Raw genomic sequence first — 18,116 nt, forward strand, 5'->3', positions numbered from 1 at the left:
TCTTAATTTGCTGACATGAATTTTACATAAGGGAAAGCAAGAGACCAGGGAGAACAGAAAACAAAAACAAAAACAAACAAACAAACAAACAAAAACAACAAACAAGCAGGACATCAAGAAATCGTGTCAACAAGGACACTTTTCAGATTCTGAAACATTCAGAAGAACGCAAAAACAATAGGGGAGGTGGTTTTTATTTATTTATTTATTTATTTTCCATGTATTTCAAACCAAGATATTTTTACTTTATCTTCACCATTTTGAGCTGATTGCTAGTCTGGGATGCAGCCAGAATTTTATTTTTCTTCTCTTGTGCCTAGTAAACACTTGCTTATTTAGTTAAAATGCAAATATTGTTAAAAACATTTTACCAGATGCTTCCCTGGGTTAAAAACACAATTGTTTTTAGAGTTTTCATTTGGGCATTTCATTCTGCTTATGGTAATATAGATAACCTATGGGTTAGTAGTTAAATGCTCACAACTTCACTTCTAAGTGATATGCTCTGGGTCATGTGTATATTAAGAGATCATGCCCAAGAAATCAAGACTATAAATATAAATACTGTAATCTAAAATAATATAAAGAAAACCTTACTGAGAACACAGTGTAAATGTCAGCCTGAAACAATATACAAGATTCATTCCTCTGTTATTTGTGATTTTACATTGTTAAATTAAAGAAAATGTCTGCACAGACAATAAAAGCTATTGCAAATTTTCTAACAAATCTAAGGAACTCTGACTAAAAATATCATTTCCATTCCACTCCTGTCGGCCTGTCCCATTACACCAATCCATGAACGGAAAGCATTGTTCTGGAGAATATTCATGCTAAAGTGAGATTATTTGCAGTACCAATGAACCTTCTTTACCCTTCATCAAGGGAGGAGAAGGGAACTACAGATATGTCACAGTCAAGACTTACCTTTCTCTCTATATGAAACTTTTTTTTTTTTTTTTTTTTTTTTTTTGCGTTGAAGGGGAGGACTGCTAGTTCAGTTGCTGAATTACTAAGGTCTGATATGTCTCTTAATGTGATTTCACATCAGCTGTAGACCAACATAATGTTGGGACAACATTTTTTTTCTAGAGAGCAAACATGACAAGTATGACGTTTGAGACAGCAACCTCGCCTCTTGAACTCTGGAGCCCTAATCAGGGTTGCTGTTCTCATTTTTACAGGATAAATGAATTTTGAGGTGAAAAATGCTTACAGTTCACCTTATGCATTATCAAGATATCTGAGAAAGTTTCTATGACCTGTCGATACCTTGTGAACAAGCCTCCAAGGTAAGGAAGCATAGTCATCTCCTTCCTATAAGAGGATTATATGACAGAGAAATCCAGTAATCTGCTAAAAACTACACAAGTCTGATTAGGAAGAGAAGAAATGGCCCTGTATGTCCTATGTCACCATCCTCACCACTAGAGCAATGATCTTTTTCTCTGCACGCACAGGTCAGTTATTCTAAGGGAATTCAATGAGAATTTAATTGCTCTAATTCCATTATGTTTTGCAGTCCACTAACAAAGAAGAAATAGACCAGATCCCCATCCTTGAAATTTAGGCAAATGATTGTGTTTTCGAGTCCTTATTTTTAGAAATGTATCTAAATTGATACAGTAATAAGTTGATACAGTAAGTTGAACAGTAATGACTGATCCCTCCACCTCCTTCTCTTGCATACATCTCACACTTCTATATCTCAAATATATTTCTGTAATGCCTAGAGGTTCTGATCTGTTTGTAAGATCTACCTAGTCTTAAGTATTAAAGTTTTATTTATTAGCAGTGTTTACCTTTCTTCAAGGAGCTGTCCTGATAACATGAATCTTTTTTATATTGTTCAACAAATTATCCCTAAGTTGATGTTTCATGATCTGTAATGTATTAAAGATAATGACTCCATGTCCCATACCAAGACTTTGGATTCAGCATAAGCTTTTCCTTTATTTAAAATAACAAGACCAAAATACAATTAATTTTCAGTTGCTATTACTGGTTTGATTCAGGAACCACTGAGTTAAAAACAATGTTGTTTTTTGTAGAAGAAAGCAACAATGCTGAACCCCTAAAGCTGGAGGCCCTGTTATTAGTAATCTACAGCTGTGCACCCACTGGATGCTTTCACCCTGGTCCAGCAGGATCCCAAAGGGCATGTCTACACTTCAACTGCTGAGGCACCATTAGATTTATTGTCATAACCAGGAGCAGGTGCTCTGCAATGAATAAACATTGCTATGGCTCTGTCACTTTCCGATTGCACCATTTAACAGATGGACATACAAATTTGGGTTGGCAACTGCTACTGCACCATTTCCCCTTGTATTCCCAAAGAGAACAGAGTTTTGCTTGATCTACACCAGGATTGTGTAAGAGCAGAATCAGACCCCAACCTCTTAAGTAAGGAAACACAAGTGTACCCAAAGATAATGGCTTGCACAGCCCTGGAAAATATCAACTTAGATTGTTTTAAATACAAATAAACTCAAGCAAGCTCAAGCAATTAGCTTGGCACAACTCTGAAATGTGTTTAATGGCTGAGTGATCAAAAGGTTTTCCATCAACTTTAGCTGAATCAAACTGGCAAGTAAATCTTTTCTTACACATAATTTTCCAAAGTTTGAAGTGACAAATTGGACTGAACTCAATTAAAGCAGCAGGTCCTATGCATTTAATTGCAAGCAGTGTCTATGATTGTGAAGGAATCCAATTCAGAATGAAAACACAGATGTGGCTGTGGCATACTTCTGTAAAACACAAAGAGGCAAAACCAAGTTCAATCAAGAAAAAGTTACAGGCAATGTACAATTATCTATTCTGCCGTACTTCTGGAGCACTAGCTGTGGGCAAGTATTAAAATATGAAATTGGGAAATGTTTACCTATCTACACCACTGAGTTCAAAAACTGCTATGAGAAAAAGTAAGCAAATATTTGTAAAGCATTTTGACTGTGGAAAGAGCAAGAAAATACTAACGGTATTTCCAATTACTGTGCAATGACACTTTATTTCAATGAATTAATTCTATCATCAGTTATTAAAAGAGAAAGTTTGTGCTAAAAATGGTAATTAAAGAATGACTTTGTAATAGGACACTCAGTCATTATGGGGGAAGTGCTTAGGGGGTAAATTTAGTATTTAGACCTTCCATGCACACACATGGCTCCCATTGATATTAATGGGAGCCATACACACTTTCAAGGGCAGGTTTCAACCTACACTAGGAAAGCTAAACTAAAAAGGAAGCAAATATAGCAGATCGAGTCATTCTTAAAATTGACCCAGGCAAACACGACATGTGCTAGCATTTTAAGCCCTGCACTCAGTGAAAATTAAAGTTGTTAAATAAGCAATGGAATCAATTTTAAGCAATTGCCATGTGTATTTATGGAAACAGCACCTCCATCTAATATCTAAACAACTAAAAAGGGAACCTATTACTGTTTAATTTTGGTCCTTGGAAGAAGATGATTTCCATAGTAAGGAAAGTGTGAGAATTATTTTAAAAGCTCAGCGGGGAATTTCTGTAAAACCTATGAGTCCTGTTTGAAACTGGGGGCTTTTTATACGTATCTGTGTCAGACTGCAGACACTATTTTGGATGTGGAATTTTTGTCCTTTCACATCATGGTTGGGGATGAATTGCAGAGACTTTTGTGAAAGGACTAACACAAAAAAGAAAGAATAGAAAGATTAAAAAAAAAGAAAAAAGAAAAAAGAAAAAACACAAAACAAAAATGATTAAATAAGCAAAGTGAAAAGTGAAAATAAAAATTATTTGAATGGGAAAGATATCTTTCAGAAAGTTGAATGAAACCTTCCTTCTCTAAAAGAGAAATAGAAAAGAACTAGTTAACACAGCAGGGCAAAAGGGAGAAAAAGTCATTTTGAAGAACATATTACTAAAACCATAAAAAAATTAAAACTTTTTTTCCCCAGCACCAGAATGAGGAAATATGCTAGAGAGTTTGTGTGACTGAGAGATGATCAAGATGTAAAAATATTATACAAAGAAGATATGCCTATAATATATATGTGTGTAGGGGGGTGTGTATATGTACTTTAAGTAGTGTTTATGGACTTAAGTAGATCCTCACAACAGAAATTTGCCATACGAGGAGGTGAATTGGAAGAACTGTTTCAAATTAGAGTATCGGTAGTAGAGTTTCAAGAGTGATTCAATAAAATGAATAGTATCAAATCACCAGGACCAGATGGTATTCACCCAAGAGCTCCTGAGGAACTCAAGTATAAAATTGCTAAACTATTAATTATACTGAGTAATCTTTTGCCTAACAGAATACCCAGACAGAGTGCCTAAAACAGACCTGTCTAGACAGGTTATATGCTGGCACAGGTGAGGCACCAGCAGTCTTTTCTTGTACGAGTATGTACCATACAGGCACATACATGTAACTATACCTATTTTTGCTAATGCTGAGATGACGATGACTTATATTGTTAAAGGTATTTGATGAGAAAACATGTTGAGTGACGGGTGATACTGAATAAAAAGAGCCCACAAACTTGACCTTTCATGGCTGCTCATTTTCCCTGTGCTTACCAAGCACGTGCTGTACTAGGGAAGTTGAAAGGTATATATGTGCCTATTGCCTTAGTAGCTGTTTGTAGACTTCAAGTCAAATTTTCTAGTCTCTTTTGATCCTGCTGCTGCTCTCTGCCTCCACAACCTCCCACGCTTAAAGTTGCAGTAATTTGCTGCCCAGGAGGCCAAGAAAGCCCATCTGTGGTAAGCCATCTTCTGTATGCCCTGCTTAAGTGTCCACAAGTTATTATATTGGAGAATTAACAGCACTTTCACATTCACCTTATCCACTGTCTTCATGACTTTTCAGCCCTCTGTCCGACACCCCCTCGTTCCTTCCAAAAGGATGGTTCTGGACTTTTTAGTCCCTTCTTATGGAACAGTCACCCGATCCCCTTGATCATTTCAGTTGCCCTTTTCTGTCCCTACTCCACATTCACTACACCCTTCTTGACCTGGAGATATCAGACCTGAACACAGTATTCACAAGGTGGGCACATATCAGTTTTATAAAACAGCAAAATGATGCCCTCTGTCCTCTTCTCTGTACCCTTTCTGATGGCAAAGAAAATTTTATTGGCTTCTTTGGGTGTCAGATGTTAAACTGATTATTTCAGATAAACATCAATAGTGACACCAAGATCTCTTTCTTCTAACAGTCTTTTCTGAGTTCAGCATCATGTCAGCATAATTCAGATGATTTTCTCTAGATTCATACATTGCCTTGTATTTTACCTTGTATTTTTCTAGATGGGAGTTCACATGTCAACTTTTGGACTCTGTGCTCGATTTTGTTAGGTCCTTTTGCAGTTCCTCATTACAGCTGCTGTATTTGACTACCTAAAAGAGATTAATATAATTTTCAAGTATAAAGATTTCACTGTTCTATGCTTTCTCAAGGGCAGTGATGACAACATTAAATAAAAGCGATGGCCAAACAGTCCTGGGGGCATCCCAATGCTGACTCTGCTCTGAAAAGCAGCTATTAACCCTTAGTTTCCTATCCTCAGCTTTCAGAAAATCTTTCTTCTATTCCCATAGCAACTTACTTTCATTAATAGTGTTTGGCACAAAGAATTGCCAAAGGCTTTTCAAAATATGAATATATTATGACCATTTTAATCTTTTTATTCAGGTGCCTACAAATTCAATCTAAATCTCAAGCACACAGTGAGACAGGCTTTCCCTCAACAAAAGCCATGCTAACTCCTTCCCAACCAGTGATGCTTATCTGTGTGTGCAGAGATTTTATTCTTTGTTACAAATTAGTGTCTTAATAGGGATGGCAGTCAGACTTATCAGTCTGTACTTTAGTATCTTCTCTAGAGAGTTTTTTGGAGATGGATGCAGTGCTTGCAGCTCAGCAGTCAAGTCTCATAGTGGTTATTTGTAAATAGAGGTGGTGTACTTTGGTCATTAACTAGTTCTGCAGTTTCACTTTGGAGTCCCTTCAGGACTCTCAGTTGAATACCGTGCAGCCTTGGTACTTATTAATGTCTATCTTCTCTAATTAGTGTATTTTTTCCTGCATGTCTACCTCAGACTGATCTATCTTCTCTGACCTATCTGCACTAATGTATTCATTGGATTTGAAAATCTTCCCAACACCTTCATTTCTAAACACTGATACAAAGATTCCAGTAACCTTCTTTGCTACGGCCTTATCATCACTGAGTCCACTGCAGTGGAAAGGTTTTGGTAGCAGGGGGCCTGCAGGGGTGGCCTCTGTGAGCAGAGCCCAGCAGCTGCCCCATGTCAGATCAGAGCCAGCTCCTGACAGTTCCTAAAGGGACCTGCTGCTGGCCAGAGCCAAACCATGAGTGATGCTGGAGGGCAGGAGGTGCTCCAGGCACACAGCACAAGATCCCCTGCGGCCCATGGAGAGATTTGTGGTGGAGCAGGCTGTCCCCCTGCAGCCCATGGGACCCACATGGAGCAGATCTCCATGCTGCAGCCTGTGGAGGAGCCCCTGGTGGAGCAGGTGGATGTGGCCTGGAGGAGGCTGCGGCCCATGGAGGGCCCCCAAAGGCCCTGGGCCGGAGCTGCAGCCCGTGGAGAGAAGCCCACGCCAGAGCAGCGGATCTGGATGGAGCTGCCACCCATGGGGGACCCGTGCTGGAGCAGTTTGCTCCTGGGGGATGGAGCCTGTGGTACGGAGCCATGTGGGAGCAGTTCCTGAAGAGCTGCTGCCTGTGGATAGCCCCTGCAGGCTCAGTTCGGGAAGGATGGCATCCTGTGGGAGGGACCCCACGGGGAGCAGTGGCAGAGAGGGACCATGAAAGAGAGGCAGAGATGAAGCATCAGGGACTGACCACAATTCTCATTCCCCATTCCCCTGTGGTCCTTGAGGGGAGGAGGTGGAAGAGAATTGATGCGGGGGAAGTTGTTTTTAGTTTGCTTTATTTCTCACTGCTCTAGTCTCATAGCGATAGTCAATAAATTATATTAGTCTCCCTATGCTGAGTCTGTTTTGCCTGTGACAATAATTGCTGAGTGATCTCCCTGTCCTTATCTCAACTCCTGAGTCCTCTGCATCACATTTTCTCCCCTTCTTCCTTTGAGGAGGGGGAGTGGGAGAGTGGCTATGATGGAGTTTAGTTGCCCAGTTGAGTAAAACCAGAACAATGCCCCTTTGTCATTCATTGCTGATAGATGGAAGTAACTCATGGGAGAGGAAACAATTTGAAATTTCCATGCAGTACAGGTAACTCTGAGGTAGTAATGCTTAACAAACATCTCAGAGCAGTTAATGAATAATATTTGGTAAATATCAGCTTACCAACCAATAGTATATGGAAACAAAATTCAGTGGTAATATTATTAAGAATGGAATGGATATTATAATGGGATGGATTATGATGTTACTGTCTGAACACACTGTGCACCTGCATCTGAATGATTCTATGAACTTTTTGTTCTTATAAAGAAAAAATAAAAGATATAAAATTGGGAAAAGTTCAAAAATGACAAGCAGGGTGATCTAATGGAACAGGATCTCTGTAAGGTGCAGTTAAATATAATTGTTTATGCTGGAAGAGAGGGCACAGAGAGAGAAGAATGGTATAAAAACCTATAAATCTGGACTGTCATGAAGAAGGTATGGATACATATATTAACAGTTTGAGATAATCACTCAAAATGTATACCTAAACTGCAGCCTCTCCCCAGCCTGCTAGTCCAAGGAGTGCACTCAACAGATCTCCTAGCCCACTAGATCACATTGCCCAGGGCCTTGTCCAGCCTGGCGTTGAACACTGCCAGGGATGGGCATCCACAGCTTCTCTGGGCAAGCTGTTCCAAGTGCCTCACCACCCTCTGAGTGAAGAATTTCCTCCTAACCTCTAATCTAAATCTTTAGTTTAAAACCATTTTCTCTTGTCATAGCATTATCTGCATTATCTGTCCAAGAAAAAGTTTTCCTCCTCCTCTTTTTTTTTTTTTTTTTAAAGCCCCTTTTAAGTATTCAAAAGGTGCAATGAGGTCTCCCCGGAGTCTTCTATTCTTCAGCCCCAGCTCCCTCAGCCTTTCTTCCTAAGAGAGGTGCTACAGCCCTCTGATCATTGTCATGGCCCTCCTCTGGACCTGCTCTAACACCCCCATGTACTTCTTGTGCTGGGGGCCCCAGACTTTGACACAGGACTCCAAGTAGGACCTCACAAGGGCAGAGCAGAGGGGGACAATCACCTCCCTCCACCTGCTGGCCACTCCTCTGTTGATGCAGCCCAGGACACAAGTCTGATGAAGCCCAGACTTGCAGCCAGGGCTGCAAGTGTGCACTGCTGGCTCATGTTGATTGTTTTGTCCACTAGAACCCCCAAGTCCTTCTCTGTAGGTTTCTCTCAATGAATTCATCCCCCAGTCTGTCTTCATTTGTGGGATTGCCCTGACCCAGGTGCAGCACCTTGGCCTTGTTGAACCTCCTTAGGCTCACATGGGCCCACTTCTCAAACTTGTTTAGGTCCTTTTGGATGGCATCCCTTCCTTCTGTTGTATCTCCCCTCCTTTTCCCAGTAAACCATTGATAGTCACTGTGTTAGGCAGGAAATCTGCACCATAAAAGCATCCCTTGGAACCCAACCAAGGGAGAGTGCTGAGATGCCAGGCTAAAAGTTTATGGTTACCAGCTAACATGCAATTCAGAAATCATTCAGACAAAATACACAAGAAGATTCACCACTTGTGTTTACAACATAAGGAAACAAAAGAATTGGCAATAAAGTAGTCTGCCTGCTAGAGTATGATATGGAAGAAATAATAGTTGCACTGAAAGATTGGAGTTATTATTATTTGCTTATTACAGTTTTGGATTTTTTTATTAATTTAGGTGGAATAACTCCAAATTTTCTACTAAAAATCAGTTGATTTGAGATTTACTAAATACTATGCATGTCTGTGATTTCAGACTATTTCAGGTAAAAACTATGACCATTAATGAGTGATAAAACATGACCTTTATTTTCTCCCCTGGAGTAAATGAAGACTCCTTGATTGTATAAAGATTGAGATTTTTTTTTATATATATTTTTTTAACGACTTTATGACAACCAAACCAGTCCTAAATATGAAGTAGTTTGTTTATCACTTTTTTGGTGCACCTGTGAAATTTCCTTGTCAACAGATTTTATTTATTTATTTTTTTTCTTTAAAAGATGGTACTACATCTTAGTTGTGAATTTAGATATACCTCATCTTGGAGGAAGATTATATTCAGAACTGAGGACACTTTACGTCTGAATAAGAGTTTCCACATGGGGTTTTAAGATACTTGAACTGCGATGCTCTAAGTTCACACCTTCAATTAATTTGAATTAATTTTCCTAAGTGTGTAGATGTCAGCTGGCTCCAGAACTCTAGATATAAACAACTTCACACTCTGGCAAAGCCTAGATGTAAACTTGACAGCTTGGATGCATTTGTATTGACTTGAAGCCAGGACTTGAAGCAGACAGAACAAATTAATGTGTGAAATACCCTTAACCAGTATTTCTGAATTCTGAGAAACAAGTTTTACCAAAAACTGCTTGAGGAAGTCTGAACCTTATTTCTACAGTTATCATGTTTTAATAAGGTTTATCTAAACTCAGCCTCTGGAAACTTTGAAGTTTGCTGTCTCTTGATAAAACTTGTTTCATTCCATATCTACACAGTCTGTGCTTAAATAGGCTTGGCATACTTCAGATCAGCTAATGCTGCATTAAAGAGCTGTATATGGTACAAAAATGTCAAAGGCAGCTTTAAAATGTAATGAAAATGCTCTGAATGGAGACTTGGAAAAAGATTCTTTTGCTGTTACATATTGGTACATGTATTACTGCACCAAGAGATATCAGAGCTTTGATCTTACACGCACCTAAAAATATCTGACTTCAATAGAGTGCTCAAACAATTCTTCTCCCTCACAATGAACCCATATGTTCTTTCAGCACAAAAGAAAATTAGCTTTTACTGCTCAAAATTAAATGCTGGAGAACAAGCCAAATATAGGTCATTCCTGGTAGGGTTGTGATCTTATTAGATAACATACAGTTAAGAAGGCTCATGTCTGGGCAGCATATGCACAGAAGACAGCCAGAGGCTTAAAGAAAGCAGTAATTTGGTAAATAAATTGGAAACGTGCCAAACAATGCAAAGAATTGAACTGGGGTCTTCCAGTAGTGAAAACCATGTCTCAGTTCAGAGGCAGGAAGGACTCTCCTGACAACTTGTGGTCATTAATGATGCCATAACACTTGTCCAAGAAAAAGCTTTATTAGTCTTGGTGTCCCAGATAAATTCCAATCTGAGTAATGATATTCCACTGACCTACATTTAGTGTGCAGTTTGAGCTGAAAGAGGTTTTTCTTTCAGTTAGTGTCTCTGTGACAGTTCATTATTGCTGTGTGTTGACAAACAGATGTTATGCTCTACCCAGGAGATGTGCCACACATACTTTTATGATAGTTGCACAACAAAACCCCAGAAAAATAGGGGTTGAATGTGTGACTCTGCATCTTTTTCATACACAATGTCTGTTGTTAAACTTGTACAGCACAATGAGGCCGAAATCCACTTACAGGTCTCTGTGTCCTGCTGGGACACTGCATTATGGGGACCACTCTATTACTACTTCACATTGTACAAACTTAAAATGACAGTACAAAGAGCCTGTGTTGTTTGCGGTAACTTATTTTGTATAAGAATTCCTGCATATTTCTCCTAAAAAAAAAAAAAAAAAAATCTGTGAAACAATTCTTTTTGTAAAAACAGCATTTTTTTCACTGATATTTTCCACATGGGTAAGCAAAGGCACAAACATCTTCCAGTATTGGCTCGCTGTTACACTCTGCTACCTTTCTAGCAAGCCCAGCAGTTAGAGCTTGACATGACAGACCACAGCCCCCAGTGGTCATTGCCTGTGAAAGTGGTTTGAAACGGGCAACAAACTGATTGCCAGGACAAAGGGGAAGTGAGGTACTTGCAGTGGTTTGAGAGCAATGAAGCATTACCAGGTAGGAATAAGTGAGAATATAAAAGAGAGCAGGGAAGGCAGGAGACAAGAAAGATGAAAAAGAGGGCAAGGGGGTCTAATGAAAACTTAATGGACTTGTGCTTGTGAGTGGTGTTTCTCTGTCACAGTAATCCTCAGTGTGAAGCAGCAAGACGCTTCTTGCTGTATGTAATCGTGCCAGGGAAAGCATGTAATAAATAGGAAGAGACAAGGCTGTATGCGTTCACAGTAAAGTCTCATTATTTAATTTCTCCTTTGTGGAAAATATCAGCTCAGGAGCTTACCTAATCTTTTGCTAGGGCCAAGTTCAAAAGCCAGCACTGATCCCTGGTGGTGTGGAGCACTGAGCCCTGGGAGGTTGGATGGCTCAGCAAAATGGCTCAGGAACTATTCCCTTTCTGTCAAGAGTTAAAAGAGTTAAATGTCTCTTTTGTGCTGGTTGTGGTGGTCCCAGGTGATTACTGTGAATGGGCTGCTTGAAGGCTGACATAAAATTAATTTGTCATCCTAAACCAACAGCAGGTCAATCGAATATCTTCCCTCCCATGGTGAATGATGCAAGGCGTTAGAGAAAGAAAAAAAAATAAAAGCAATATGGAGCACCTGTCTCCACTGCAGAAACTATATCTCTTGTGGGACATTTTCAGTGCCAAGGACTACATTTTCCATACATACGTACTTGGAAAGAGGCTTCAGTTAACAGTGCTGCCATAGTCGAGTCACTTCTAAAAGAATGAGGAAAGAAGGGAGGAAGAAATAACATAGGGTAAAAAATAAATGTGGAGGAGCAAACTCAGCCTGGTTTTCTATCACTAGTCCTTTGGTTTAGCTAAGGTATGTTTTCACTTGGGTTGCACTCCGGAGTGTGACCTGCCTGCTCCTATTACATTTGGTTCTTGTAGGGAAATGAAATATTAGCCTATTTTCTTAACTTCTGTATTAAGAAGACAAGTTAATTTTTCACTCCTCTGGTGAATTATTGTATGATCAGTTTATATGAGAGATGTCCCAGGAGTGAGAAAATGAGTCATAACTCACAAGAGGTGAAGCTACAAGTGAGTAATGAAGAATATGAAGATCATTCTTTCTTAGTGCCTGCACAGGCTTGTTCTGCAATTAGGAGGGCAGGGGAATAGGTATTATACACAGCTGAACCACGAGTCATCTCTAGGCTGTGATCTTTGGGAAAGAGTCTTACAAAGTTTATTTTTGTTGGAAATGAGCATGTGCGGCTATAAAAAACAAAACAAACAAACAAACAAAAACATTAAAAGCCCTTTTCTTCCCATCTATGAGCTTCAGTCAATTGCCAGACTGTTTCCTGAAGACATGAACTGAGGAAGAGTTTCCTAAGGACATGACAGTGACTCAGTCCAGAGCCCTGGTCCTCCCCATTGCCCATGGCCTCTTCCTCAAGGTCCAGAAATAGTTTACTCTGCAGAATTGACTCACAAGAGGTACACCATAAAAGGTCATAAAAGGTCTCCAAGACTTGTTTCACTCTTACAAACTAGTCCTTGCAATCTTTTTAGCATTTTTTTTTTTTTTTTTTTTTTTTTAGCATCAATAGAGATATGTCAGCTTAGGCACCAAACCTAGTTCCTCATAGAATGACAATGTAAATCTCATAAATCTGTTTTTAGTGGAAAGCTCATCTGAAGTGAATTTTGGCAGCTAGGGATGAAGTAGGAAGCACCTGTGTAGACAGTAGCTCATATGGCTGTGCAGAAAGTAATGGAAACCATCAAAGTCTCAGGAAGGGAAGCTGTGAGGTGCATTCCCCAAGGTCACCAGGAATCATCAAGATTTGCTTTTTGGTGTAATGAAATTGATGTTTTTTACAATTACTTTGCCTTCTGGTGACATTGTCTTCTGACCAAGCCAAGGTAGCCTCAAGAACAGCTAGTCATTTTTTTTATTTTTATTTTTATTAATTTTTATTTTTTTAGATTTTATTTTTATTTTTATTTATTTATTTTTTGGTTACAGTGTTTGTGACCAAAAATCTCTTCCATCTGAAATTCAAATATCCCTATACCCTTGGAGAAATTTGTCACCATATGCCTTCAACTTCCACTTTGTTGATGCTGCATTTCTAAATTTCTTGTTTTGTTGTTTCTTTCTGCATTGCTGTATTGCCTATAAAGTTTACTGTAAATGTTACTGAAAGATGCTGATGCAAATGGCCACTTAAAACAGTCATCTGCAAGCTCAGAGCAGCTCCAGAACTGAATCCAGTTCACTGAAAAGTCAGTCCCATTTGTTCAGCTGTGGTGTAAATGCCTGAAGTAACTAGGAAGATAAAACTAACATTCACGTTTTTAAGGAAAAGGTACAGCTTTGAAGAGGCTTTCAGGGTAGGGCATAACTGCATTATCTGAGCGTTCCCTAGGCTCCCAACCTTAGATGCTATCGCGCTGGGGAAACTTGGTGTGCTAGCTCTAAGGAACACCACGGAGCGTGGAGTGGAGTGGAGACACCACGGCTAGGCTCTGTGATCAGGTGGGACCTCAATTGTTCTTGTGCACAAAGCAGCACTTTTTGCCACCCTAAGCCAAAGACCTGTCATGTTTTGACAAATGCTGTACCCTAGTGTTCTTTTTGCTCATTATAATATCATTATAATACCAAAACACACCTCCATCCCAAAAGCTACCCGCCTCCAAGGTGCGACCACCCCTCACTGAGCATGCGCTCTGAATTTCTCGGAGCCTATTACTTTAAACGGAGACGGGAAAACTTTACACCAATCATAACTAAGATATGCTTGACTAGAGCCACTCAAGCTCCACCTAAAAGATAGAAAATAATATAAATTGCCCCAAGAGAGAGGGGATGTTAGGGAAGATACCATCGTCAGGGGAGATACCATCCCGAGGACATACAGCATCCTTAGGACCTCCTGACTCTTGGGATCAGTCGACGGGCTGAGCCTCTCTTCCCCCCCCATTGGGACGCCTTTGGGTGAGATCTGAATATTTGCTTATAAATCTCTATATAGAGTCTTTGATCCTTTCAACGCGTTTATTTCTAGGCTGTGCACCCATAACACCTATAACACCTGTAACACCTATAACACCTATAACATCTGCAACACCTATAACACCTGTCACATCTATAACACCTATAACGCCTGTGTATTTCATACATACTAACTTGCTTTTGCAGACAGTCACTATCGCCGGCAATCCAAAAGAACCTGATTATCTGTTGCTGTAATAAACCATACTTGATTGCATTGTGATAGCTTTCATTAATGCGACTTGGGTGAGGGTGATTATCCGTGATAATTCAGTGTTCTGAATCTAACCAGACCCCCAGACGGTTAATGCATTGTTGGTGAATGTCTGAACGGACCCCCAGGTGGTTAATACGTTTTTGGTGAATGTCTGAGTGGACCCCCAGGCGGTTATTACGTTTTTGGTGAATGTCCGAACGGACCCCCAGTTTTGGTGAATGTCCGACTGGTTCAGTACTCTGAATTCAAACGGGCCCGTGACGGTTAATCAGCTACACCCCTTTAACGCGACAGTAAAATTGGCGTAGTCGGCAGGATTGCTATGGATAAACTACTGCAAAAATATAAATGTGCCCCTTCCCAGGCAGGGAAGGAGTTTTCCCAAAAGTTTTGGAAAGATGAGGAGAAAGTGGTAGAGCACATTGAGCAGTGTCAGGCTTCACGAAAGATTGGTCAAAGAAAGGGTAAAGGTGCAATTTGTGCTGTGTTAGGAGCTTGTTTGTCTTGTGCTCAGCAAGAAGCTAAGGAAACTCCTGCTCCCAAACTGATCTCTGATGCGGAACATACAGCTTTGAAATCAGAGATTGAGGTGTTTAAGTCATCATTGGCCTTTGAAAGGGAGACGGGAAAAACATTAGGAATCAGAGTGGATAAACTTTTGGATGAAAATAATAAACTTTCCATTGAGAATGACAAACTTGTGACTGAAAATGATAAACTTGTGAGTGAAAATGATAAACTTGTGCATGAGAATAATCATCTTAAACAATTGCTGGTGAGGGTTAGTCATCTGTTAAATAAAGTACAGCCTTGCGCTCCGGTCAAGCAGATTCGTGGAGTGCTGCATAATGCAGAACCTGAAAGCTGGGACAGTGATTTCTGGTCTGACAGTGATGATGGTGTTGAAGAGATTTCTGATTCTGAACCCCAATCCATTTCCTTGAGACCTTTGGTTAAGACTGAGACTGCTGTTGATGATAATGATGAAATCCGCACTACTGTGCGAACGATTCCGTTGCCACCAGCAGAGTTGGTTAAAATACAGGAGAAGTTCTCAAGGCGATCAGGGGAATCAGAAGTTGAGTATGTGTGTCGAGTTTCTCTTAAAGGAGGAGATCGAATGATGTTGAGTGAGGAAGAGGTAGGAGGCTTTTGGAGACCTGGAGTATTTTTAACCACCACACCAGGAGCTGACCTGGCTGTAGCAGTACAGAAAGCAGCCTGTATTCAGGCGATATATGAAAGAGATGAATTAAGGAAATCCCCGATGTTAGCTCCTATTGATCCAATTTGGTTAACCCCACTCTTCCATGGACTCCCTGATTGTCTTAAGATGTTTGTAGCAAACACCCAAGATCATATACTAGCTGCTTGTAGGGATGATGATAGTGGTTGTAGGCAAAATCCTAACTCCCCTATTCCCACCTGGAGTGAATTGGTACAAGACATAGATAAGTACGGACACCGAATGGGCTGGATTAATTCATCCAGTATTAAATCCCAAGACCACTCTCGACGAGTCCGCCAAATCCACACTAAAAATCCCAGATATCCCAAATTCAAAGAGAGATTGAAACCTAATAGGGAACGAGGCGAGTTGTGTCAGCAAAAAAACTCTTATCCCTGGGGAGGGCAATGAGCCACCCTGCTCGGCAGGTATTAGCAGTTCAATGGCTCTCTAATGAACACTCTGACCCTATCATTGCCATTCCTGTTGAACCCCCAAAAATATTCGTAAATTTTCTTATTGAAACCAGGACCCAAATGTCAGTAATTACACATGCAACAGCACAAACCCTGAGCATAACACCTGGTCAATGCAGGGTTAAATTCACGGGAATCAATGGTGTGGAAAAACAATGCCCCACTGCAAAAATTTCACCCTGGTTGCCAGAGGAACAAAAATTAACCAGGGTAGAAGTATTAGTTGGTGCTGCATACACTAATATTTTAGGATTTGACATACTGCATGGTCGTATGTGGAAACTCCCTGATGGAACTGTGTGGAGTTTCGCAACACATCAAAGGGATTCAGGCACCATGAGACTGAGCCTGTTACAAACATCCGTACCCCTATCCCCTGCTAAAATCATTAATGATCAGCAATATCTGTTGTCAGCAGCAGCACTTATGGGGATTGACGGGGTGGTAACAGAATTGGAAAAAAGAGACATTATTAAAAGGACCCATTCACCTTACAATTCACCAGTGTGGCCAGTAAAGAAACCAACCAGGCAATGGCATTTTACAGTGGATTACAGACAGCTGAATGCTAACACTACACCTTTGACTGCCGCAGTTCCAAACATGGCAGAGATAGTGAAAGCCCTCCGTGTTTCTAACAGTAGCAATAGTGCTAACTACTTCCAAATATTTCTACGCATGGGAAATCAAAGATTGCTATTTCACCCTCTTTCTAACCCTGCCGGTTGAATACAACCGAGCATATTTTATTTTCTTTTGTGTTCACAGGAACCCTGAGCGAACTGTATGTGGACAGCTGGAAGATGACGAATCAACAGTTTGGATTAATGATGCTATGCTTTACCCTGACCTTGATGCAATTGCAGACCTTAAAGGAAACTTAGCTACTGTGGCTGTGCATGGAGCTGAGGTGTTTCACCATGGCATTTAGTCATGTATTGTCACAGTATAGCACAATCACTGGAACATCTCAAAACAAAAAGGACCTAAATCTCTACATGGAAACAAAATATTTTCAAAAGATGAATGGAGTTGGAATGATTCTCTAAGAATGGCTGAACTTTAAGCCATGTCTGGACAAACAATACAAATTGGTTGCCGAATAACTAACCGATCCACTTATAATCGGCCAACTGAAAATAAGACAGTTTACTTTCACCAAACCTATAATTTTGTACTGTCTCTAAGGTTACAGAGGCACAGAATTACTATTTGAATTCATGGTCAAAGGATAAGAAGCCTCTGCCCCTGCAGATATTTGAAAACGAACCGACTCAGCCTCCCATTGGTCTAACTCCTTCCATCTTCAACACAGGTCCTTACATAATTAAAAATGTGGGACAACAACAAATTGTCTTTAACCCTAGTTGGTCCCTAAAAAAGGGCCACAGGATGCAACTAGGTTATTGGGAACAGGATTAGGTATATTAAATAGCATTGATGCTATTTATATATGTTTTAATGAGTAGAGTAACTGCTACTACAGATGACCTAAGGAAATTGGAACAACCAATAAAATCATCCTTATTGGCTTTAGGAGCAAATCAATGGCTTCTATCAGATATTTTACCCCATTGGGAACAAATTGAGGAAAATGATCATCAATTAATTGTAAATGCCCTTGGAAAAGCCCAAGGCAATACCTCCCTTGCCTTGAGCTGTATCCAAGCGCAGTTATGGATACAATCTGTAGCAGCAGCTATTATTAGAGAGGGAGAAGGAGGAACTTTGCCCACTGAAATTTGAAAATTGATTTGGGATAATGCTTCAGAATTTGAAAAAGAATTTCAAGCTTGGTGGCAATTAGTCAACTTTACCCATTATGCAGAAAATGATAAAATTGTTGCCTTTATACTTACTATAAGTAATGCCACCGTATACAATGTATATCCAATCATTGCATTAGGACTCAACCATAATGGAACTATACTTTATCCTAAAGAGCATAAAGTATGGGCCCATCAAAAGGGAGGAAAGTGGCAAACAATTGATGTAAATGCATGCATTGTGCGTGAACAAAAAGGTTTCATCTGTGAAAGTAACACGCTGGAATCTCAAGACATTTGTCTTGACACTGAGCAAAATATTTGCCACTTTGAGATACATCCTAATGAAACCCTTAAAACTGTACTTGT

The 18,116-nt window shown here is 40.0% G+C and overlaps 2 protein-coding genes across 2 annotated transcripts in view; one reads left to right on the forward strand and one right to left on the reverse strand.

Annotated features, from left to right (window-relative positions):
• The window catches only part of TENM4 (teneurin transmembrane protein 4), a 1,646,934-nt gene that overhangs the window by 660,542 nt on the left and 968,276 nt on the right, over nt 1-18,116 (reverse strand). The gene's annotated exons all lie outside the window — the stretch shown is intronic.
• LOC137841499 (uncharacterized) lies at nt 14,203-16,752 on the forward strand. Its single transcript, XM_068654494.1, has 2 exons — nt 14,203-14,402; nt 14,445-16,752. The coding sequence occupies exon 2, from the start codon at nt 14,600-14,602 to the stop codon at nt 15,914-15,916; it is 1,317 nt and encodes a 438-aa protein (XP_068510595.1). The 5' UTR covers nt 14,203-14,402; nt 14,445-14,599; the 3' UTR covers nt 15,917-16,752.

Source organism: Anas acuta, chromosome 1 (assembly GCF_963932015.1).
Source record: "Anas acuta chromosome 1, bAnaAcu1.1, whole genome shotgun sequence".
Classification (NCBI taxonomy): domain Eukaryota; kingdom Metazoa; phylum Chordata; class Aves; order Anseriformes; family Anatidae; genus Anas; species Anas acuta.

Excerpts from the sequence above, each read along its gene's own strand:
- LOC137841499 (XM_068654494.1), top strand. The coding sequence starts at position 14,600 with ATGGATAAACTACTGCAAAAATATAAATGTGCCCCTTCCCAGGCAGGG.